General features: G+C 53.4%; 1 protein-coding gene across 3 annotated transcripts in view; it reads right to left on the reverse strand.

Moving 5' to 3' along the window:
* COL17A1 (collagen type XVII alpha 1 chain) overlaps positions 1 to 23550 on the reverse strand; it is a 51343-nt gene that overhangs the window by 13204 nt on the left and 14589 nt on the right. Inside the window, exons 7-33 of one of the 3 annotated variants that reach the window (XM_032607794.1) lie at positions 23064 to 23099; positions 21992 to 22039; positions 20420 to 20563; positions 19032 to 19190; positions 18361 to 18432; positions 16921 to 16992; positions 16032 to 16100; positions 14791 to 14952; positions 14336 to 14416; positions 13152 to 13196; positions 11933 to 12145; positions 11130 to 11351; positions 10737 to 10766; positions 10332 to 10358; positions 8897 to 8923; positions 8732 to 8794; positions 7879 to 7983; positions 7073 to 7135; positions 6162 to 6197; positions 5485 to 5538; positions 5078 to 5113; positions 4510 to 4545; positions 3799 to 3861; positions 2572 to 2607; positions 2232 to 2303; positions 1386 to 1412; positions 388 to 423 (exon numbers count right to left, since the gene is read on the reverse strand). In XM_032607794.1, coding sequence (XP_032463685.1) covers positions 388 to 423; positions 1386 to 1412; positions 2232 to 2303; positions 2572 to 2607; positions 3799 to 3861; positions 4510 to 4545; positions 5078 to 5113; positions 5485 to 5538; positions 6162 to 6197; positions 7073 to 7135; positions 7879 to 7983; positions 8732 to 8794; positions 8897 to 8923; positions 10332 to 10358; positions 10737 to 10766; positions 11130 to 11351; positions 11933 to 12145; positions 13152 to 13196; positions 14336 to 14416; positions 14791 to 14952; positions 16032 to 16100; positions 16921 to 16992; positions 18361 to 18432; positions 19032 to 19190; positions 20420 to 20563; positions 21992 to 22039; positions 23064 to 23099 — 2034 coding nt within the window. Of the gene's footprint in view, positions 1 to 387; positions 424 to 1385; positions 1413 to 2231; positions 2304 to 2571; positions 2608 to 3798; positions 3862 to 4509; positions 4546 to 5077; positions 5114 to 5484; positions 5539 to 6161; positions 6198 to 7072; positions 7136 to 7878; positions 7984 to 8731; positions 8795 to 8896; positions 8924 to 10331; positions 10359 to 10736; positions 10767 to 11129; positions 11352 to 11932; positions 12146 to 13151; positions 13197 to 14335; positions 14417 to 14790; positions 14953 to 16031; positions 16116 to 16920; positions 16993 to 18360; positions 18433 to 19031; positions 19191 to 20419; positions 20564 to 21991; positions 22040 to 23063; positions 23100 to 23550 lie in introns of all 3 variants that reach the window. The other 2 variants (XM_032607793.1, XM_032607795.1) reach the window with 2 other exon arrangements.

Below are 23550 nucleotides of genomic sequence, written 5' to 3' on the forward strand. Positions count from 1 at the left end.
CTGAGGCCTGTGTGGACCATAACACTTGTCCCAGGGAAGAGGCACATCATGGGGGGACCACGCCTAAGTGAGGGGACAGAGCACTCGTGGGGGGCATTACAGAGTCAGCGGTGGGGACAGCACCCTTGCAGATCCTCCTCCATCAAGGGCTTGGAGACAGCCAGGCACCAAAGCGAGGCTCTGGATTGTGGGGGGAAGGGTGGGGCTTGAGGACTCTGGGCTCAAATGGTCAGAAGAATCCCTGGCTCCCCAGCCTCACAGCCTTCCACTGAAGCCACTAGATGCCACTATTGATCCAGGCTCTGGCCACAGAGGGACCTCCCTCCTGCCAATGCCTCCCCTCCTGCCAAAATGACCGGTGACTGTCTAATTTGGAAAATCACTTACCTTTAGCCCCTGGTCGGCCGGGGGTCCCAGGAAGTCCTGGTGTGATTGAAAACAAGTCAGTCAGGATGATTGAGGGCCAGCAATTCCAGACCCCCTGTGGTAGTACCTGGCGCTCTGTCACTGGCAAGGCCACAACTGCTGACTGAAACCTGCAGACCCACCTGGCTCGACCTTCCACCTTAGCCCAGCTCCCTTGAGGGAGCCTCTTGCTCTGAGCCCTTCTCCCTCTCTAGGAAATGGAGCAACAGCTGGGCTGGAGGCAGAGGCTCACAGGTCCAGCTTTGGGGGATCCCAGTCCCTCTGGGTGATGAGTCCCCTGCAGCCTGCAAAGCGGCCATTGTAACCCACCGTCCCTGCAGCCTGGGGGAGTAGGGGCTGGGCTTCCTGTATCTGATGCAACAACCCCTCTTGCTTTTGTCCACAGCTCCACCAGGGAGCATCTGAAAGATATCCCTGTGCGCTCAACTGTTGAGGGGTGATGCTGTCTGGTTTTATTTTACATCCTTGCCTGATTTCCTTTAGGAGTTGGGGCTGGTGTGGTGACAGCTTCTCAAATCCAAGTGGGTGCACACTGTCTAACTGTCGGACAGGTTTTGACACTGAGGCTGTCCCAGGGAGGCCGGGCCCTTCTGCATGAGATGAGTGTCCACTCCCTACCGTGCCACAGGGGATATGGGCCTCTGTGGGGCTAATGGGACTCCTGGGCCTGGAGCCTCCTCTTGGGGGTCCCTTCACCAAAGGGGACCAGGCTCAGGCAGACAGCATTCGCACGTGATCTAAACTCGTCTCTCCTAGAATGGCTTTCTAGATTGTTCTGTGCCTAGTTTTGCTTCCTAAGGTGTTTCTCAAGACTCACATCAAAATGACCTGAACCCATTTTTGCTGGGGGAGTGAGGGAAGGAGAGGAAGCACTAAGGTGACTGGAGAAGCATCTGCTGAATGCCGGGATTGGGAGGCTTGGCGGTGGCATTTGAAGTGGCAGTGACCCGATGACTCACCCTGAGGTCCTTGGGGTCCTGTGAGACCTACGGAGAGTAGAAGACATGAGAGGAGAGTTGAAGGGCAGAGGAGCCGACCCCTCAGCAGCAGGAGCGGGCAGAAGGGATTGGTGGGCGCAGGAGGACGAACCCCGTGTCTGGGGCAGCCGGACTCCAGGGTCCTCGCAGCCCTGGATGAGAGCAGTTTTCTGACTCACTGCTCCATCAGGGGATGGTTCTTAGCCCATTTGGGCTCAAGACCCTTTGGTGTCTGAGAGCTACCAACCCCAAAAGTTCACACATCCACTGACCCCTAATGCTGCCCCCAGGCTCCCTCCTGGGTGCTCTCCATCTGTGCGCCCACCAAAGGAGCCCAGAGGCCCCCTGTTCCTCATCGGCCCCTGAGGATTGCCACCTTGTCCTCCCGGCTTTCTTGGCTTGTTTTGATTTGTTCCTCCTGCAGCCCTGAGGATCTTGCTCCTGCTGGGCCTTTGGTGGAGACCCTAACAACGGCTTATCTCCCCAGGCTGGTGGCTATTGGCGAGGGTCCAGGCACGGCCCAAGGGGGTCCACAGGGGACCCAGACACTGAGGTGGTGATAAACTACCATGTTTAGGAGACTCCTTGCCCCTTTCTAGAACTCCTTGCTTTCAGTGTTGATCTCTCTTTTCCAAGTTGCCAGACTTGGTGACTCAGGTGTCAGGACTCACAGCCGCTGTGCCCGGCTCTAGCCAGCAGCTGTGGCATTTTCCTAATGAGCTGCTAGAGGAAAATGGATTAAGGAAGGTACACACACACACACACACACACACACACACACACACACACACACACACCATGGCCAGCTCCCGCTTCCCACTCTGTTACCTGGCTTTCCTGGGTCTCCAGAAGGTCCTGGTAAGCCCCGGATTCCGGGCATCCCTGGAAGACCTTGTTCCCCTAGAGAAAGCATGACCAACGTGGAAACGTTTGCCTTTTAGGCAAGCTGACCAGCCAACGCATCGGAGCCAATGGTCTCTTGGGGTTTTACTGAGTAACTTGCTGGCAGGTGGAAGGGAGGAGGGGGATGAGACCGGGACCTTGCACACCTCCCTGTGATGTATGCCCTCTGGCCTTGTGATGGGGGGGCTGGGGGCTGAGCACTGGGACGTGGGCAGGGGGGGCAGTGGCGGGCCGGGGGAGTGAGGAGAGCAGCTGAGTGACCAACCTCTTGGGCCTTGGTGTCCGTCGGGGCCAGCTTGTCCTAGGAAAGCAGATGCAAGTTCATCAGTGACTCTGGGAGCTACTCTGGGACTCCCTCCCTCCACTGCATTATAGCCTCACAAGCTGTCTCCTAGGTGGGGCACCCATGCATCCCCTCCTGCAGCCATCAGACGTGGAAGAAGCCCTGTCGTTGTCACACCTGCAGGGTGAAGCTTTCCTGCCCTCTCCTCCTAAACCAGTAATGTCTCTTCTCCTGCTGAGAACTGTTCCACGGCCCCCACTGCATCTCCCGCACCGATGGCACAGGACTCACACACACCAGATGCTCAGTACACGTCGGCCTCATTTGGCCCAGGTCCTGGAGGTCAAGATTCTCCAAGATCTTGTCTCCTCTGCTGTAGGCATCACCCTAACCTCCATCCACAGTGATGTCCTTCCGGGGCCAGCTCTTCCCACCTGCTTTTTCCCACCTCTTTGTCTTTCCTCACTCATGTCTCTGCGTGGCATTTTCTAAATTGATGTGATTAAAATCTTCTTTACTTTTTAGAACCATCTGAAAAGGCATCTCCTTCATCCTTCCGGTTGGAAGAAACTTCTCTCTCTACTGTTTCCGCATAGCACCCTGTACCTTTCATTGCCCTTGTCATCTCACACAAGCTTTATCTCCCCTCGAGGGAGGTAAAGCATCTTACTCGCCCAGCACAGCATCCTGCACGCCATCAGCGCTTCCTAGCACTTTGTTAATGAATGAGATCATGAATGCACCACATCTCCTTTGGTGGGGCTTAGACCCTTCTGGGATGTGGTGTCAAATGCCTGGCCCCATGTGGGGTCTTCCTTGTCCTGGCTGACAGGTCCCTCAGTAAGGGTCAGCCAAAGGGCTGAACCCTGGAGTATCAGGGCTGTGCCTGGAATTCTGTGGGTTCCAAAGAACCTCAGCCCTTGTTTCTCCTCCCCAAGGGCCTGAGGGTCTTAGAGGCAGGAACCGGGGCAGATGGACCATATCCTGCCAAGCCCCTCCAGAGCAGTAAGAAACTGTCAGAGATGGCAGCAGCTCTCTGAGCCCCAAGAGGGATGCCCAGATCCAGGAACAGCCTGTAAATGGAGCCTCTACCAGGGGTGGGTAGATTAGAGAATGGGAGATGCAGCTCTAGGAGAATCTCAACTCTAGGGCCATGATGATGATGGTGGCGGGGCAGACCCATGGTGTCTGCTGCTGTGAGACACTCACCCATTGCTCCTTTAGGCCCGGGCTCGCCCACAGCACCAGGTAAACCTTTCAAGCCGGGCTCGCCTGCAAAGGAAATGGACTAGGTGTTTGGAGGAGCTTGACAGTGGTAGAACACTCTACCCTCCCGGCCACCCCCAAGCCTGCCACCTCCCCAACCAGAGGAGCTTGGTGTGCCAACCAGAGGCTGGAGACACAGTGTCAGCTTTGATTCTAAAGTCAGGCCTCCCATCCCCGGCAGTAGGCACGGACTGGCCCAGAGGCCACGCCTGGTCTGAAGGGGCCTGTGTATGAGTCTTATTTCCTTGGCAACAGAAAGCTGGCCCTTGTAGCCAAAGCACTAGTACTGTCAAATTCCTTTTTAATCACGCAAGTTGGCAGGAGGTAAGTGGATACAAGTAGGGCAAACTTTCTGCCACTTAGGGAAGAGCTTAATTTTCCCAACTCAACTCTTCAAAAGAATCAGAGATAATCACAAGCTCCCTTTTCTGCCCCAAACATTTACTGTCTGGACCATACATGTTGATGCTGGCTTATACTCCATTCAGTGCTTTATTTTATCTTGTCCTGCTTTTTTCTAGATTGCAAGTCCCCTGAAGGTTTTAGACAGAGATTCTGTCTCCTACTTCTGTATTTTTTCCCCCCATCTCCAGTACCCAATGGATTTACAAAAAGTCTTTAGTGGATCACAGTAGATTCCTGTGTGGGACTGACCTGTGAGGCCTCGGGGTCCTTTCTCACCCTGGTCACCTAAAATAAAAATGGGGCAGGGGTGGGGGGTGTGTGGAGGAAACAAGCGTCAGTCAGAAGCAAGGAAAAGAATCTCACCCAGTAAGAGGGACCCCGGGCTGCAGAACGGTTCCCACTGCACCTGTAAGCTGCTGTCAGCTGAGTGTTGGCAAGAACTCAGCATTAACACAGCCCAAAAGGCACACTAGATAGATCTCTGCTGGGTCAGGGCCCACCCACAAACTGACCCAGGCCCTGCTGTCACACCAGTGGGTGCTGTGGGCAAGAGGGGGACCACACTAGAGGGGAGAAGCCTCAGTGTTGCATCGATGCCACCCCGAGGGCCACCCCGAGCATTGTGACGCTGGTACTGTTTCTCCTCTTTGTGCCTCAGTTTCCCTGAGAGGTTCGACTAGAATCTCAGATCCCTCCCAGCCCCAGGGTCCAGGAGCCAAGTCATATGGGTTTTTGGACACCAGGACAGGGGTCACATCTGGGTTCCCAGGAGTCGGCAGGCTGTGGTGTTGTCTGGGCAGCAGTAGGAGAAGCATACCTTTGGGTCCTGGTGGTCCCATAGGTCCTTTGTCACCTGAAAAGGAAATGGACACCTTAGTGTGAAAAGCCTTGGTAGGGACGACCAACAAGGGGCAGAGTCTGTGTCTGAAGACAGGCTCCTCCACAGTCCTGACTGCCCCTTCCCCTCATGCACCTGTTGGCCTGCACAGGCTGTTGGCATGTCCACCAGACCCTGTCCCCCCAGACCTCCTCCTTTTTTTTTTGGCTGTACCACACAGCATGCGGGATCTTAGTTCTCTGACCAGGGTTTGACCCGTGCCCCCTGCGTTGGAAGCATGGATTCTTAACCACTGGACAGCCAGGGAAGTCCCCCAGACCTCCTTCTTAAGTAAGTGGCATCTACAAGGTGATGTCCCCTCCCTCTAACCCCTTCCCCCAGCTTACCTTTGATGCCAGGGAGTCCCACTTCACCTCGGAGCCCTTGGCGACCTACAGAGCCTGCACACAGAGGAGACCACATGGGTGGATGAGTGTCCCCAGCTTTGGAAGGGATGGACATGCACACGACACACAACACGTACACACACCTATCTGGCACACAAATGTACACACACACATAGGCACACACACTCCCTGGAGTAAAAGTCAAGGGCTGCTGTTCACACACTTCTCCCCATGTCCCTGCTACATCATCCTGGTGCAGGTTCCTTGTCCCTGAGATTACCAGGCCCGGGGATGAGGACCCCTCATGGGACCCTGGCAGAGACGTTGGCCGGCATCACAGAGTGGGCTGCAGCTCGAGACTCCCAGGACAGCGGGACAAGCTCTGGCCCACAGGGGACCAGGTGAGGCAGGCGCTTTGCTCAGATCAAGGCAGGCTGGGAGCTGCCTGCTGCTGAAGCTGCTGGAGGGCCTCGTGCCCCAAGTCGGGTCAGAACAGATCTCAGGGGACCCATCGGTACCAGCCTCAGCCGCAGGGGACACACGTGCAGATGTGTTTTGTGTCTCTTAGAGGCTCTCTTTATAATTGCTTCTTTTGCTTTAAAAATGTTTGTTTCTCCATTTAACATCCTCTCTTTACCCCAGAAATAGCATCTATTTATGAAAAGAAGGCTACTAACCTGGGGGACCCTGTGGGCCAGGAAGACCGCTGGAACCTGAGGAGGACAACACGACAACGATGATCAGATGGGTCGGGTACAGGCCAGGGAGACTGACCCCATGGTGAGTGGCAGGTGGAAGGGGTGGGGCACGCACCCCCAGGTGAGGGCTGCGTGTGCACACCAGGACCCCAGAGCCAGTGGGTCCAGGAGTGATCCCAGTGCAAAGTCCTCCTTAGGCAGGAAACTGTAGCTGCTGGGATCAAGAGACCCTTTGCTCCTTCCCGGTCAAACATTTAAGCTGGGGTAGGGGCAGGGGCAGGGCGGAGAGTGGACCAGATGGGCATCACGCTGTGAGAAGGCCCCATTTGCCTGGCTTGTCCAGACATATTGCTCTCAAACGTTTGCATCTCGGCCCTAGCCAGCAAGGAAATTGTCTGACTTCTGATTTCCAGATCCATCCCCCCACTTAGGGGCCACATAACAGGGCCATCAAAGAGAGATGGAGGGTTTTCCTGGTGGCGCAGTGGTTGAGACTCCGCCTGCCGATGCAGGGGACACGGGTTCGTGCCCCGGTCCGGGAGGATCCCACATGCTACGGAGCGGCTGGGCCTGTGAGCCATGGCCGCTGAGCCTGTGCGTCCAGAGCCTGTGCTCCGCAACGGGAGAGGCCACAGCAGTGAGAGGCCCGCGTACCGGAAAAAATAAAAAAAGAGAGATGGAAACGTGACTCCCAAATCCACCACAAAGCCAAAAATACAGCTCCGATCCTGATGCCCAGGGATTTCTTTGTGGGGGGACCCTCTGTGGGCCCGTCGACCCCACACAGGCCTGGGACCGTGGGTTAGGACCATCTGGGATCCCAGCGCCTGGATCTCTGAGATCCATCCTGGTTGTGGCAAACTTGGGTACCGTCTGGGTACCTGACTTACCTTTGGGACCCACAGAACCTGGGACACCAGGTGGGCCTTGAATGCCCGGTTGACCAGCATCCCCTGGGGAGAAATAAGCACTTTGAGAGAGTACCCCAGTTTGGTTGCCCACCCAGCCCAGTGGTGTCATTTGCAGGGTGGAGGGAACACTTCCCACCCTGCCAGTGGTCTCTGATCCACTGGGGCCCCCATGAGGCCAAGAATCAGCAAAACACCTTCAGTTTCTACCTCCAGAGTCTATATTCCATGAAGTCTGGCACTCAGTAGGTGCTCAATAAGTATTTGTTGCCTGGTAGAGCAATATTTTTAAGAGAGAGTGAATCTTTTGGCCTTGAGAGGATTTCTGGTGTCTGTGCTTCATTTCCCCTGATGAACGCAGGCTCACGGTTAAGTATCTAATGCAACATCTTCCCAGCTCCCTCCAGGGCTGGGCTTGTGTCTGAAGCTTTCCCCGCCTCCTTCCAGTCATGAGAGGCTCCAGGGCAGGCACGCCACTCTGTCTTCCTTCAGGCCCTGCCCTGAGCTCTCCACCTCAGCCCTGACTCGTCCCCACCCCCTCCCGGGAAAATCATTTCTCCCTGTGACCATGTTCTGTGGACTCAGACTGCAGGGGTCTTAGCCCCAGGCTTGAACGCACAGCACAGCCCACGCCCCCTCATTAGACCACAGTCTCTTCAGGGCCCAGCACAGCCCCTGGCTCAAGGCAGGTGCTCCACTAATGCTAGTAAAAGACAGAGGGAGGGAGAATGATGTAAGAAGGAAGTGTGGACGCAGCTAACCCTCCTGGTGAAGGAATCACCTCTTACCTCTGTCTCCTTTCTCTCCAAACCCAGGAGGCCCTGGTTCACCGCGAGGCCCCATGGGGCCTTCTCGCCCTCTCTGGCCCATGGGTCCCTCCATGCCAGGCTCTCCTAAAGACAGGAATGTCCATCTCAGTTAGGGCTGCGAAGGATGCCCCAGGCAGCACCTCGCTGGCGGGACACCTGCCTGGAGCGTCCACACCCAACTCCCTACCTCTCTCTCTCTCCTGTAGCCCAGACTCAAAGCAGAAGTCAGAGAGTTTGAAAAGGCAAGTGGATCGTGTCCCATTTCTGCCCCAACCTGCAAACGGCTTCTCTACTCACTGGGAGTAAAAGCTGAACCCTTGCAAGGCCTCCAAGGTCCCTCCCTGCCGACTCTCTGCCTTCTTAGTGGGCTCCAGCACCCGCCCCCATTCCTCCTGTTCCCCCGCAAGCTCCTGGACCCACGGGCACACACTATTGCCCCAGGGCGTGTAGCTGCTCCCTCTGCCTAGAGGGTTCCCCCAGATGTCCTCAGGCCTGGCTCTCGCCCCACTTTCACTTCTTTGCTCAAATGGCACCTTCTCAGCAAGGCCTTCCCTGCCGGTCCTATTTTCAATTACCCCTCAGCCCTCCCAAGGCTCCACTGGGCTCTGTGTTCCCATTTCACGAGCCACTTCCTCCCTCTGTGTACTTCACTTATTTATCATGTCTATTGTTTATCTCCACCCAAAAGTAGGCAAGGGTTTTGTTTTGTTCACCACACCTCCCCAGCACCTAAAACAGGGTCTGGCACACAGCAGGCACTTAACGAACATTTACTGAATGAATGAATGAATGAGGGAATGAGGGAATAAGTGAACAGAAAAGCGGTTCTCACCCACGCTGCCTTTTTGTCCCTTTGGTCCCTCCGGACCTTGGTGGCCCAAGGGCCCAGGGATACCTGTGGACACACAAGAATAGCTCAGCCCTGCTTTCCTCCCAAACCCCAGGAGCAAGGACCGGGCAGCCTTCAACCTCAGCAGAACCATCAGAGGCTACGCACCTGGAGTTCCAGGGAACCCTCGATCTCCTGTGGGAACAGAGAGAAAAAAGTCAGCCAGAGGACTCAGGCCGGTCACCTAAGGAGCCACCAGTGCAATTCAGGTGGGATCGCCAAATTTAGCAAGGAAAAATACGGGACTCTCGGTTAAGGAAAAATACGGGACTCTCGGTTAAGTAAAAATACGGGACTCTCGGTTAAGTTTGAATTGTAGGAAAACATTGAATAAACTTTTACTTATAGTGACAAGTGATTTAGTGTTTATATGTAATTCACATTTGACTGGGCATCCTATATTATAGTCAGGAGGGGTGTGGGACCTGCAAGCTGGAGCCTTGAGGAAGGGGGGCTGAGGTGGTGACCCAGGGTGTGCGTGTCGGGGCAGGGAATCCTGAAGTTGAGGGCCACCAAGTGGAGGAACCCCAATTCCTGCACCGGGATCCCCTGGGAAGGAGAGAGGGGTGACCCTGTCATTCCCAATAGTGATTCTCAGAATGGTCTGTGCAGCCCTGGCCTCAGAACCACCCGGGGTTGATCCAGGCCACAGGCTCACGGCCCCACCCACACCTGCTCCTCAGAGGCTCTGGGAGTAGAGCCCAGAATCTTCCGGCAATTCCTACATACCCCAAATCTTAAGGATCCCACTCAGCTAGATCGAGGGGCACTTCTGTGGTCACTGGGATTGGAAAGATCTTCCTGCCACCCCTAGGCCTGTCCCAGTGATTGTCAGACCATTTTTCTGAGGACATGTATCAGTTTCCTACAGCGACACTGTGCTACCCAAGTTAGCAGGTGACTGTCCCCCAGCTAACCAACACTGAGGGGCACCTTTTCCTGTGACTATGTCCTGTCTCCCTGCCAGACGCCCCTACTTCCCCTGAAGGCAGGTGGTGTTGGTCCTACTGAATTCCCCCCCGCCCCCCCCCGCCCCCCCGCAGGTGCTCCATTCCTGACTGGTGGCTTTTATTCCCAGCCTACCTGGGCTAAAACCCCTGAGAGCAGGCTTCTCACCTGGATCGGTGATCCCTGACCTGGTTCATCAGAATTAACCTGGGGGGAGGGGGTCCATCCCTAGAGCATCTGATTCCTGGCAGAGCCCAGGAATCTGTATTTCTCGAAATCTCCCCAGGGGTTGTGCAGTAGCAGGTCCGCAGGCTGCCCTTTGCAGCTGGGGGAGATGCAGGCCCTGGATGCAGGCCTCCTCAGGGTCCCTGGCGTGGGAACCCCTGAGAAGGGGCCAGCGCCACCGTGCTGCCCCAGAGATGTAGCCTTGCTCTGTCATGAAGCCCCCAGGTCCCAAAAGCCCGAGGGTGTGCAGAGCTTTCTACAAGGGGACGTGGCCAGGGGAGTGGGAGGTGCGTTTTCTGACACTTGCTGATTGCTTCAAACTGTCAACCCTCACTAATATTTAAGGTAAAGTTTTCCAGGTTTTGTTTACCTTTAGGGCCTTGACTTCCCATGTCACCTAAAATCAGAAAGACATGAAAACTGTGAGATGGGGTGAGAACCCAAGGGCCATTCTCTCCTAGTATCTTAAGGCCAGCCGACAGCGTGTAAATGGCATTTCAAGGTGAGCTGGCGTGTGGTGTAGCTTCCTCGCAGTGTCCGTCTGCGTCTCTCGGGCACTTCACTCGGCCTCTCTTAGATGATGCCTTAGTTCCCTTCTCATTCTAAGATATTCTGACTGTACAGCCAATTCTCAACCCTCCCAACAGATTCTGTAAGATCTTTCCACTGCTCATCCTTCAATTTGGAAAAAAGAGAAGTTTTCTGATCCTCCCAGAAAACCCAGCTCCAAGTGCAGGAAATGAGAGCAGGGAAAGGGCTCCATCCACTGTGATACCTTTAGGGCCAGGGCTTCCTCGGAGATTTCCTACAAGAGACAGCAAAGCCTGAGTTAGCCGCACATCTTCTGCGTCACACACACATACACACACGCACACACACATTTGAAGGGGATCACCGTGGTACAGTAAGAAGAAACAGAGGCTAGGACTAGCAATCTGATTCTAAAGTGTGCAGGTTGTGTGATCTTGATCATGGGCAATTCTCCCCAGGTCTGAGTTTTACTAGCTGTAAAACAGGGTAGCAATACGGGTCCTCCCTCCCTCCCTCCCTCCCAGGGCTGTCAAGAGGGCTGAATGAGGGGAGCTTGAGAGTGCCCTAAATGGGTACCATTCCACATACAGGAGCCGGGACCGGGAGCCACTGGCCCTTTGCCTGGCGATGTGCTCACCGTTTTCCTGTTCTGCCATCAGCTTGCCCCTCATGAATTGCCATAGGTCTTCTTGACTGTAGCCGTCAAGCCCAGATTTGCCGACACCCTCGCCCAGCCTCGGCGCGACACCCTGCACGGAGTCCTGGCTGGTCCTCTCCATCTTCTTGCTGTAAAGCAGTACGCTGCTCCTGACCTTCTCCAGCTCGTCCACACGCGCTTTCAGGTTCCTCACCTCCTCGGCTGAAATGGACACACGGAGGCAGTGTCAGCACAGGGGCCCCCGAGCCAGTGCCTTCCAAGCTTCCAGGGGAGCCTGAAAAGGGGGCTCTGGAGTCCGTGGCGGCTTCTTCATGCCATGGGGACATTTTGTTGGCATATTTTGGGGGAGACAGTCTGTCGTGGCTACCAGCAGGATGAGCTACTCAAATTCGGAACCGAGCCTTGGAGACGCCTGGCCATCACCTGAGACGGTCACAAAGCTGGCCCTCTCTCCCAGGGAGCTGGTGTGAGCGCCAACAGAACGTGGAAAGTAAAAAGGTTATGAAAGGCCTGGCCTGATTGTTAAGGGCAGCCAGGCGCTTAGAGCAGGACGCCACGGGGTTGGGGCCCAGGGCCAGGACCGAGGAGCTGCCTTAGAGTCCCAGCTCAGCCACGGAGCAGCCATGGGACCTTGGCCAGATGCCTCCTGGAGGCCCAGTTTTCTCATCTGCAGTAACATGGGGTCTGCACCCATGATCTCGGGACCCTTGGCCCCTGACGCTTGGGACATTCACTGATTCTCGCCCTTCGGAACAGGCAGCGGGGCTGCCGTCACCACATACCCAGAGCGATGAGGCCAAAGAGCAGCCCCAGGAGCAGCAGCCAGGTGAGGAGTAGGCCCAGCAGCCATTTCCACCAGCTGCAGCAGGAGCCGCAGGGGCACCAGGCTGGCACTGCCCCCCACGAGCCCTTGACGCCTCCACCGGAGCCCCCGCTGCCGGCGCCCCTGCCGCTGCTACTGCCGCCCCCACGGTGGCGGTTGTAGCCGTAGAAGTCTGTGGAAGAGAGGGCAAGGGTAAGGTGAATGCAGGCAGCTCTTGCCCTCTTCCCTCCAAATTCTCCAACTTTTGGTGCCTTCCTGTGGGCCTGAGTGAATGTGAGTGGGGCTTTCAGGTTCCTGTGTGGCTCCTGGAAAAAACACAGGGCTGTGGCTGGCGAAGAGTGGAGGTCTGACAATCCTGGCCTTGAGCTGTGTGACCCAGAGAAAGTCACTTAACCTGTTTCATTTTTTAGAAAACAGAGTTCAAAGCCGACCTTTCTTCATGAGATGGATGTTGAATGAAATAAGGCATGTAGTGTAATTAGCAGATACGACCAGGCTTAAAATTCTCGGTTATGAATGTGGATCTGCTACAACCTCCTGCATTTTATTATGCCCAAAGCTGAATAATTCTCTTCTTCATGTCTCAGTTCACATGGCTCTTTCTTTGTAATCCCCACAGTGCCTAGAACTGCACTCAGCTCTTAAGGGGTGGTCAGGAAGCTTTTTATTTTTATTTATTTTTTAGTTTCAGTGAAAGTGTTTTTAGTTTTTAGTATCTAAAATGGGCTGATACCCCTTGATCTGCTTCTCTCACAAGATTATGGGAGCAAGTGAGGAAAGTGTAAAGGACTGGAGAAGTGTGCGGTCTTAGTGTCACCTTGCAGCCCGTGTGGGTGGGGGGAGGGGAGGCGTTTGTAAGACACAACAGTAGCCTTGCTGTGCTGCTCCTGCCATGTTGGCAGACTCTGCAGCTAAGGGCAGACAATGGGCACCCAGCAGGGGCAGTGTGGCCCATAAGCACATCTCCTGAGCTAAGCTCCTTCAGCAGCCCTCCTCCAGCCCCCAGCCAGCCCCTCTCCTGCCCTCCACCCCGCTCCCACTGAAGGCTTTTGGGGAAGATCTGTAGAGTTGGGTGGCTCATGCACGCCCTGGCTCCAGGCTAGGAGGCCGTTATCTATTCCATTCACCATAACCAGCCCTTTCCGCTCCAGTCACTGCACGGCCCAGGTCTTACTCACCGGCAGAGGCGGCCTTGCCCTTTGCGGACACGGTCTTCACGTCTCCTGAAATACAAACACCGAGAATACATGTTTTGACTGAGCCTTTCAACTGCAGGAGCCCAGTCCAGTCCAGCCTGTGCGTGGACTTGGGACAGGGCTTGAAGTAGATGTGCCCCCAGGGACCTTGTGGAACAGCCATGTGCATGTGCAGGAACATCTATTAACTAAGTCCTCACAGATCTCATATTTGCAACAATCACATTGTTGAAGACACGGCTTGGCAAACAAGTCACAGTGGGAAAAAGCACAGTGTCATAACCTTCTTGTGACCTTCCACCTCTAAAGTCCGAGACATTCTTTGGAGGACCGTGTTAGGAATGACCATGGCATTCAAATAATAAATGTGCCTGTGAGAAATGACTCTTGATTTCTTGGTTACAAGACTGCACACAGGTTCCTAAACTGGGGTGGAGGGAACAGAAAGGCAAAGATGGGCTTGGAGGAGAGCAGATCATGAGTCCTGGATGCTGTCTGACCACTGAGTTTGTGGGCATGTGTGGAATTTTCTGGGAAAACTGTTTATAGCTTTCACCAGATTCTGCAAAGGATCTTTTGGCTCCAAACCCCACCTCCACCCCTAAAATGTAAGGAACTGCTAACTTAGAAGACTTGGCTTCCAACCTTGAGAGGACTATAACTGATGTCATCTGCATTAAAAAAAACTGTTCTGTGACTTAACTTTTCCCTTCCTTTACTGACCTCCTTAAAATCAGTGATTTGGAGAGATACATAGGAAGCAGAGCAGTGAAGAAATGTGGTTATCCAAGACAGAATCCAGGTATTTGGGAAGAAAAAAAATAAAGCTAGCAAGTGCTTTGAAAAGACTTTTTCTATTAGCTCTGAGAATTACGGAGGACAAGTAAGGTGAGAAAAAAATACCACTGTGGACTTTAGATGTACCATGAGAACACTTTGCTTCTATAATTAGCACACGAGAATCAACAGGGGAGCTTGTTAAAATGCAACCTCCGACACAGCAGGTCTGGGCTAGGGCCCAGGATTCTGCATTTCTAACGCGCTCCCAGGTCTCACAGGTGCTGCTGGTCCAGGACCACACGCAGAGTACTGAGGTCTTGGGAGACAAATAAATGACAGATGGATTGGCCGGAGTCAAAGCGGACAGCCATCAGATTTGCTCTTACCATTAGCTTCTGACATTAGGTAGGTGTCAGTGTTGTGTGCGGCTTGCTTTTCCTGTCTCAGGGTGTCCTCTGAAAAAGAAGCTGTGCGCGCAGCCCACAGTGATGCCGGATACTGTCTCCCCGCTCCCGCCACCCCACATCCTTTCCCGCTTGTGGAGGTAGAAGTTAGCCTGGTAGGAAGAGGGCCTGCTTTCCCGGGGTTAATCCCCCCAGTCTGGGCCTGTGGTTAGGAGACTTATTATTGCCCAAAGACACTCTGGGAGCTCTTTGCTGGACTTTCCCTGACTTGTCTGCATTCAAGGCAGACCCTGGGACACCCTATTTGTCAGCCATTTTCCATTTGAATGGGATGACTGTGGTTTCATCATTCAAATGTCTCAAACCATCTTGCTAGGACACTGGTCTACGCTGTTTGTCCTTCTTCCAAGACCCAAGTCTCGTGGGCTCCCACGTACTTGCAGTGACACTGGCGGGGGAGGCGGTGAAGACCTTCCCGCTGTCCTTGGTCATGATCAGCAGCTCCATCTCCTTCTTGGCAGGTGTGTTGTCTTTCTCCAGGATCAGGAATTTACAGTCCTTGTGCAAGAGGTCATTGTTCTGGACACTTGTGGTGCCGGCTGGAGAGGAAAGAAGTGGGTGAGGAGGATGGAAAACGTGGAGGGAGAGGAAGAGGGAAGAAATGACCAGAAGAAGGAGAAGAGGAAGGGGAGGAGGGTGGAGGAAAAGAAAGGGTTAGTGGGTGTGTCGGAGGGTCATCTGCTCTTGCTCGCCGTGGTTACTAAGAAGCATCTTGGGGACCAGAGACACCCTCCCCTGCCTAGCTGGGCCTGGCCATCAGGAGGTCGGGTCAATGTCAGAAGTGCTGGGGGCTGGCCTGAGGGGCTGCCCCCCACCTGAACATTACAGGGTCTTCAGTGAATGGTCAAAAGTTGCTGTGTCAGGCAGGCCTTTCTTTAATCAACTGGGTGGGTTCATTTTTAACTGCAGGTCTCAAGTGTTTGCAGCCTGGGGGCGCTTTTCCTGACCACTCCGCCCAGCGTACACACAGGCCTGTCTCTACCACCCCATTATGTCGGCCCTTCAATTATGTGTCATTTCCTGTAACTATCTTGTATCCTTTTTCCACTTGTTATCTGCCTCCTCCACTGGAACTGTCAGCCTGGTGAGGGCAGGAATCTAGCCTCCTTGCCTATGTCTGTAATCCGGGAACTCAGAACACGGTCTCACACAAAGCAGGTGTTCAGTAAACAGCTTTTGAATGAATGAGTTGTTGAATGGAGGGAAACGCACCAGAATCAGAGCAACGGGAGAGATGGACACGTGACTCGTGGCAGCCTAAGTTGATGGATTCCACGGGAAGGAGGGAGGGTGCAGCAGATTCTGGGGGGCGCCCTGGCCCTTGTGATGGGTAACCAGTAACCAGGCCAGGGGCTTCCAACAAGGGTGGGGGCTGGGGTGTGAGTGCCTGACCCTGGGCAGGTGCGGAGCTTCCTGGCCCTCTGGGACAGGAAGGCCAAGGTAAGGTAAGGGGCATAGCCACCTGCCCACTCCTGAAAACAACCAAGAGGCCCGTGGGGTGAGTCCCATTTGCAGACCTCAGACCACCAATGGGTTATGTCCCCTCCTGCCATGTGTCACTCAGAAACAGCTCTTCCTGTGTGCCAGCCTGCCCCCAGCAGCTGGGGACAGCACTCACCTGTGGAGGTGGACACCCCAGTGCTCACAACGGCAGGGCTCTGGGGCATGTTTTTCTTCACACCATACGCTGCAAGAGGGGAACCTATGAATGAGCAGAGCCAGCATAGGAGGGCAGCTCCACGCTGGGTGGAAGCAGCCTGACCCGCCCTGGCAGACAGGCAGCCTCCCCAGGCGAGAGGAAGATACTGGGTCGGCCACAAAGTTCATTCGGGTTTTCGGTAGCATCCTGGACGAACTTTTGGCCAACCCGATAATAATGAACAGAATAATAATGGATAATGGAATCAACTCTCTCCCACCTTGGGGGCAGCAGTGAGTTTAGATGAAAACGTCTATGATATAATCCCCATCCTTGGAGGACCATTCCAAAGGCCACCTCCCCCGTGAAGTCCTCCCAGACCCTCCCACATCTCCTTCCCTTCTGAATTCCTTCAGCTAACACCTGCTCTGCACAGCTTGATTCATGCTAACAGGATCCCCCAGACGTTTCATGTGTCTTAGACTTTCTACTCCAACTTAACAGGAAGCAAGTTGAGTTCAAAGGCTGAGGCTCCCACCTCTTCTGTCCCCCACCCCGCCAGGTGCACTATAAAGTCAGCCAGATGATTGACTTGCGGTGACAGTGGGCTGTCAAGGACAGCAGTGAGACATGGGGATATACAGGAGCCCCCCCCAGCACAGGCTCCCACTCATGTCTGTGCCAGCACGATTCAGCTTGGCATCTCCGGGTCGAGGTGTGGAGGGTTGTTTCTTTGGTGGGAAAGGTCGATTGATTTTTAGGGACATTTTTGCCCCTCTAATTCCCTTGTTGAAAAGGGCTATTGTGAGTTATAGCCGCAAAGAGGCGTTATTTCCCATCCCCTAGGCTCCAAACCCCAGTTACGGACCTGTGGAGGTGGTGGCCATGCCATGGGACAGGGCGGGTGAACTGGGGGCCAGATTGTTCTGCATGCCAAACACTGTGAGAGGAATTGAGGACAGGTGAGTGCAGGTACATAGATGAGGTCCCCCCAGGTTAAGGCAGCCAGTCCCAGGAGCTCCCCAAACCATTTTCACAAGTAATGCCTTTGTATATGACAGAGATCCCGGACATTCTCAGTTCCCACACTCTCACTGACGTGGCAATGTTTTTAATACCCCACCTCCCTACCCCAGGCAAAAGTTACTAAGCTCCATTTATTGAGTAGTTAGGTTCACACAACTTAATAGCGGTAGTTCGCATAGGGTCTGTTGCTGTATACCTCAAAAATTTAAAATATCCCAGGGGTTCCCTTCCCTGCAGGACCCTTGGGTGCCGTGGTGTACAGTGTGGGAACTGTGGATACAGACACAGTGGAGGCTAAGAAGCACTGACTGGTCAGGACCCTAGTTTTCCTCCTTTCTTTTCTTGGTTCAAACACACAAAACTCCCCTCGCCCCCATTACGATTTCAAAGGCTGGTTATTTGTTTGTTTTTAACAATGTGCAGAAGCTCATTCCTCCCCAGGTAACAGCTTCTCTTATTCCATCCTGTCTAGAGTTTGGGGCACAAGATCATGGATCCAGCATGATCAAGGATCAAGATCAAGGATCCCCTTTGCCTGCCCTCCTCAGTCAGGACTTTGCAAAGTATTGATTGAATAGCAAAGGCAGGAGGAACAAAGCATGAAGCTGGTGTCTTCTGGGCTTGTGGGACTCTAGTCAATTGGAGGTGTTAAAATCAGAAGCCAAGAATACCAGCCAAGGAAATAAGGGAGGCCCACATCACCGTATTTATTAGTCATGATCTCACAGAGAGGAGGCAGATTGCTTTAACAAAAGTTGTGGGCGGATCACTTATTCACGTATAGGCTATTACGATGTATGTGGAACTAGAGTGCACACATCCTTCTTTAAAATGATCCTATGTTTGCCTTGGACATTAAGCAGTAACATTATTGAGCCCCCAAGGAACTGCGATATTTATAAAAAGATGTGAAGTTAAGCTCTTTCTAAATTAACAATGCTTTCCACCTGAAAATGTCCTGAGCTCTGCCTCACTTGGCCCCTTTATTTCCATCTCTCCACCTCTCCCATTAAGTAAGGAGACCAGAGCAGAATTAAGCACGGAAGTGTGGTCTCCGGCGCCCTCCCCCTTAGCCCTTTCCCTCTGGGACTGAGCCCAGTCTCCTATGGAGGGGAGGCTCTGTGCCTTCTAACACAGCTCCTTGGCTGCTGGTTCCACATTGCCATGGGCGTGGAGGAAGTCCTCATGCTCTCGGTCAGGAAGAACATCCTCCCTACAAACCATTCCATTGTCCTCACTAGGCAAGAGCATCCCTGTTTGTTTCAAGCTGGCAAGCACCGACCTGAGGAGCTGGTGCTGATTCCAGGCTGCAGAGCTGGGGAGCTGGAGGCCATGTTGTTTGGAACTCCAAAGACTGTGGGGGAAGAAGAAGGCTGGTGAGAGGACGTCCACACAGAACAGGGGCAAAGAAGCACAGGAAGAAAGGCCAGCACTGCGTTGTGTTACATTTCTGTTTTTAGGAAAAACCTGGGCTCTTGCTTTGCAGCACGGAACCAACCATTAGTGTGTGGTGTGCCTTGGGTCATAACAGCCAATGGGCGGTCACAGGTCGGTGGGGTTTGAGTGGACATCAGTTCCAGCTAAGCCCCTCTTGTTAGTGACCATTTTACAGAGAAGGCACTTTAAGCCCAGAGAAGTTAAATGACCTCTTAAGGTCACACAGTTAATCCACATGGAGTGAAACCAGGTTCCTTACATTTGTTTTCATGTTCTTTCCCATTACATTTTTTTTTGGATACACTGTACCATGTAGTCCTTTCCATAGGGGACCCACCAGAGGAAATGCCATAGAAGTTGAATTGAAGTTCCAGTGGAAAAATCTTGGGATGCTTAGCCACAGAAAGCCCCTCTAAGAAGCCTTGGGGATGGCAAATGCTGGAGGGGTCATTCAGCTCCATCATAAGGCGTGGAGGGCTTAGGACTGGGAGGGGATGTGCACTGCAAGCCACGTACCTGATCCTGCAGAATAGGCATTGGTGTTGAGGAGGGATGAGCTCTGGGCTGTGATGTTGTTGTGATAGGTGCCCATGGAGGACCCTGCCGGCAGTGTGGAGGACCACATGTGGGAGGGAAGTTTGGCATCCAGGATGGTTGTGTCATAGGTGCCGAACACTGGAAACAGACATGCCCGACCACACCCCAGTGAGAGACAAACCCTCTCTGTACTGGGGGGATCCAGTGGGCTTGGTTTGCCAGGACTTTCCTGGTTTTAGCCTTGAAGATCCCATGCCCTGGCAACCCCCTCAGTCTGAGGTGAACTGGGACAGTTGATCATATCACTTCTGTTTGAAATCTCAGAGCTGGTGAAAACCTGACCTCTTGGGTTAGAAATTCTTGTTGACTCTTGGTGAAATCTGAGGTAGGTAAATTTTGTTCTGCGGTCCACCCATTTCTCCTGCTAAGCCCCCTTTGCCACCTCCTGGTGCATTGTCCCCACCAACGGTCTCTCTCTCCCTCTGTTGCTGACTCCACCTTCAAAGATGCCATGGACCCGAGACTCCCTTACAGGAGAATTCCAGGCAGACAGCAGCACAGGTAGGGAAGCCCTCCGTCCCAAGGCCACGCCGCATGGGTGGCAGCCTTCTCCGGTTGAACCCTCCTTAAACATTCCCATGTGCCAACCAGACCCAAGGGGCACTCTGCCCCCAAGAGGGGCTATGGGTACTTCTTCAAGTCTGAAGTCAATTCTGCCTATTTCTCATCTGAGAGGGAGTTAGCCACTCAGGTCACAAAGTACCCTGAGGTTTTGGTTTTATATTGAACAACACAAGATCACTATCTCAAGATGGTTTTTCTTCAGTAGTGAATGAGAGGAAAGCTTCACCTCATAGCAGAACTGGCTTCTTTCCTCATCTCCCCCCAGAGACCTTGCCCTTGGTAGGCACGTGATATATGAATGCTGAGCTACATTCATCCTGCTTGACTCCCCCCAGAGGCCCTCACATCCACCCGGGCAGTGGCCGTGTCCATCCTGCTCACTGTCTTTCCTCAGTGTCCGGTGCTTGGCATATAATAAATGTTCATTGGATGAATGAGTGAATGATAGAAAACACTGCAACTTTCCCCAGTAGTCTTCATTCAGGGAACCTGGCCAACACATTCCCAGGACATGTCAAGAATCTCCTGGGAGAGAATCTCTAGGCTCTAGAGCCGGACTATAGCCAGCACATAGAATGGTTGACCAGACGGGGGTGAGAAGGATGCAGCCCACATTCTCACGCTGCAGGAAGAGCAATGCTCAGGGTTTTGTGAAGTCTCTGCCACGGCCTGAAAGCCCTGCGCGGACACATCTGCCACCTTGTTCCCTTCCTTCCACAGCAGATCGGGGCTGTGGGGCTTACCTGACTGGGAGCTCGCTGTCACCAGTTTGGTCTCCACGGTGCCTTTCTTGGGGATGGGGAGTGTGTTAGAGGAATTCCGGGTGGGGCTCACGCTTGCTGATCGGCTTCCCTTGAGCAAACGCTTGACGTCATCCAATTCCGTCCCTGTAAAGGAATCCTCCACTTTTCCATCAGGCCCAGGATCCCTTCCTGAGTCCAAGTGCAGTGGGAGGAACATTCGCAGCACTCTGAATACTAGGGAGGATGAAGCATCCACCTCACCCGCCGGGACATTTTTCGCTAGCCTTATAATTTTTGCCTTTTGTCAATTTATAGCACCGATTAATTATAGCCTTATAATTTTTGCCTTTTGTCAATTTATAGCACCAATTAATTTTTGCCTTTTGTCAATTTATAGCACCGATTAATATTAGTGGCTGCATAAATAGAGTGCCTCTACAAGGCGGTCAAAGTTCTCAGTACATATTTCCTAATTAGACCTCATCAGACAGCACAGGGAAGATTCTGTGGTTGGAAGGCACTGTCATCCTGGAACATTTACACCCAGGACAGTTGGAGCACCAGACCCCTTGAAACAAATGCTTCAACAGTGGTCTCATCCCGGGTACAGGATGCCTCAGGTGTTGGGTCCCTGACCTTGTATGCTCTGTAGTGTCAAAAGGAATTTGTGGCCCATAACTCTTAAATATTACACTGCTCTCCTGTGGGTTAATTGCAAGACCCTCTGGCTGATACAATCTGTAGCGAGGTGGTTCAGTGGAGTGAGCACCCCGTGCCTCCTGAGGTGGCCAACAGAGGGGAGGGAGGCGTCCGCACAGGACATCTTCAGACAACATTGCTGGAGGACTGCCCAGGCAGCCCCTCTCCCGAGAGCTCCATCCTTTGTGCTCAGGCACCCCGAGCCTGGAAGGACTCAGGTGAGACAGCATCAGGCCTGGAGTCCAGCCCAGGCCCTGAGCTCTTTGGGCAAGTCCCAGGCTCTGATTGCTGAGCCACTCGACCCAGATCTTTCTCCTCCTAGTCTTTGTACTTGGCTCTCACCCATTTGGGCTCATTTCAAAACGGCAAACAACAGGAGTCCAACACAGTCAACAGACAGAGACCGGGAAATCCTTGACATTCGAGATAAAGTTCAAACTCTTACACTCTGCTTCTGAGCCTTCTCTAAGCTTCACCAGCCCCACTGCGTCCCCTCCTGCTCTTTTTCCTTCAGCTGCACCGAACCTTCCTCCCGTGTCTCTGCCCTCTCATCTGGCTGAGTCTAGCTGACCCACCCTTCAGTCTCCCTTCAAGCGACTGACTAGCCCGGGGAGACTCCTGTGGCCCCCACTCCCTCAGCTCCCAGAGCTGTCACGGTTGGTAGGTTTATTGTCTCCCCTTAGTCTGTGAACTGTGAAGCATCAGGGACCATGACTGACTCACAGCTCCTCACTCCCTGCACCCAGCCCGGAGTCCCCGTCACAGAAGGCCTTAGACATGTCACTTATGGTGGAGTGACACGCGCACACACGCGCACACACGCACAGCAGTAGCCCTGGATTCCTGGGTCCTTCCCAAGACCTGAGCACTCACATCGGGTAGATGGGGATGCACTCTGCAGTCGAACTCGGATCTCGCTCTCTGTACAGGGGAGAGATGGAGACGCTGTGAGTGAGGGAGCCTGGCTCGCAGTGCCTGACACTGAGCTCTGAGCGGCAGATTATTTTTGGGCTGCTCTGCAATCTGTGTCCTGGGAACAGAAAAGCTAGGTGTGCCCAGGAAGAGTGCTTAGAAAGAGGCGTCTTCTCTCCACCCCCTAGCTTGCCCACAGCTAACCTCCCAGGTGCCTGGAGCAGAAACGCCAGGCTGAGCCCCGAGACTCCGTCACGATCGGCAATGACCAGCCCCTCTCACAGGGCCCACTCCGCAATAGCAAGACAATTCTAAAGTCTGTAGTGTTTCCTTAGCCATTCTGGCCTCTTTAGGGCAGAAAGTGGGTGATTTTACATTATTAGCTTCAGGTGGAGTATGGGCCTCTATCGGACTATCAGCCTGAAGTTGTAGGCGGTCGGTGTGTGTCTAACTTTCCAGTTTCCAATACAACCAGGCCCCTGGGAAGTTTAGACTGGTCATTGAGAACTCCCAGGGCCTGTGAAGAATTCTGCCTTCCATATAGCCCTCACACGCTCCTTGCCACCCTCACCGGATATATCAAGGCCAGCTTTCTCCAGGACACATTCCCTCCTAGGGCCTTATCTACAGGCAGTTGTGGAGAGTGCAAAACTCTCAGGGAGCCCTTTGTCCCCTGGAACGATGAAAAAGAAGGGCTTGTGCTCACTTTTTGCCGCACAAAGGCAATTATAGCACATCTTGTTAAAGTCACCCAGGAGACCGGGTGCGAAACCAGATGTGACGCCAGCACCTTCAGACAATCCACAGCAGTGCGAACCACTCCGTGTACTTGCTAGGTCGCTGTCAAAATCTGCCCTTCCCACCCTCATGGAGCCAGCGGAAGATGCCCAGACGCTACAGGCTCCTTGAGGGTGGAAGTCGTGACTTATTCATTCTTTACACCTCACATTTCCTGGCTCACAGCTGGACACACGTTAGCAGCTCAGAAAATACTGGTTGAATGAACTGAACTGAATCCAGCAACAGAGCTCACCTCGTGTTTGGCTCCGTCCTCTGGTTGAAGAAGACGCTGAGAAACAGAGGAAAGTAATATTAGGCACATATAAGAGGTGGCATGCTAAATATTTGTGACATGGAGGAAGACCTATTTGGGTGGGAGGTGGAGGTTGTTTTCATAGTGCATCTATATCCAGATAGAAGCCTTAATGTACGGTGGATGCTTAGTAAATCATGCCCACATAGCCAAAGGGCAGAGAAAGTTTTGTAAGCCTCGGTGCATTTAGGGTGTTAAGTTAGCCAATGAATGTGAAGTTGGCTCACACTTAAGTGTTAACTAAGGAAATTGTTTGGGCGCGTGATCCACTCGGACTGGCTGACCCCACCGATCAACTGTATTGAAAGCCTGCCAGGTCTTTCCCTTTCCAGGTCTTCTGTAGAGACTGCCTTCGTTTTCCCACTGTATGCAAATAAATGCATGAAATTATAATCACTGTAAAATCAATGATCGTATCATAAATTCA

The sequence above is a fragment of the Phocoena sinus genome, chromosome 16, assembly GCF_008692025.1.
Source record: "Phocoena sinus isolate mPhoSin1 chromosome 16, mPhoSin1.pri, whole genome shotgun sequence".
In the NCBI taxonomy this organism is placed as follows: Eukaryota; Metazoa; Chordata; class Mammalia; order Artiodactyla; family Phocoenidae; genus Phocoena; species Phocoena sinus.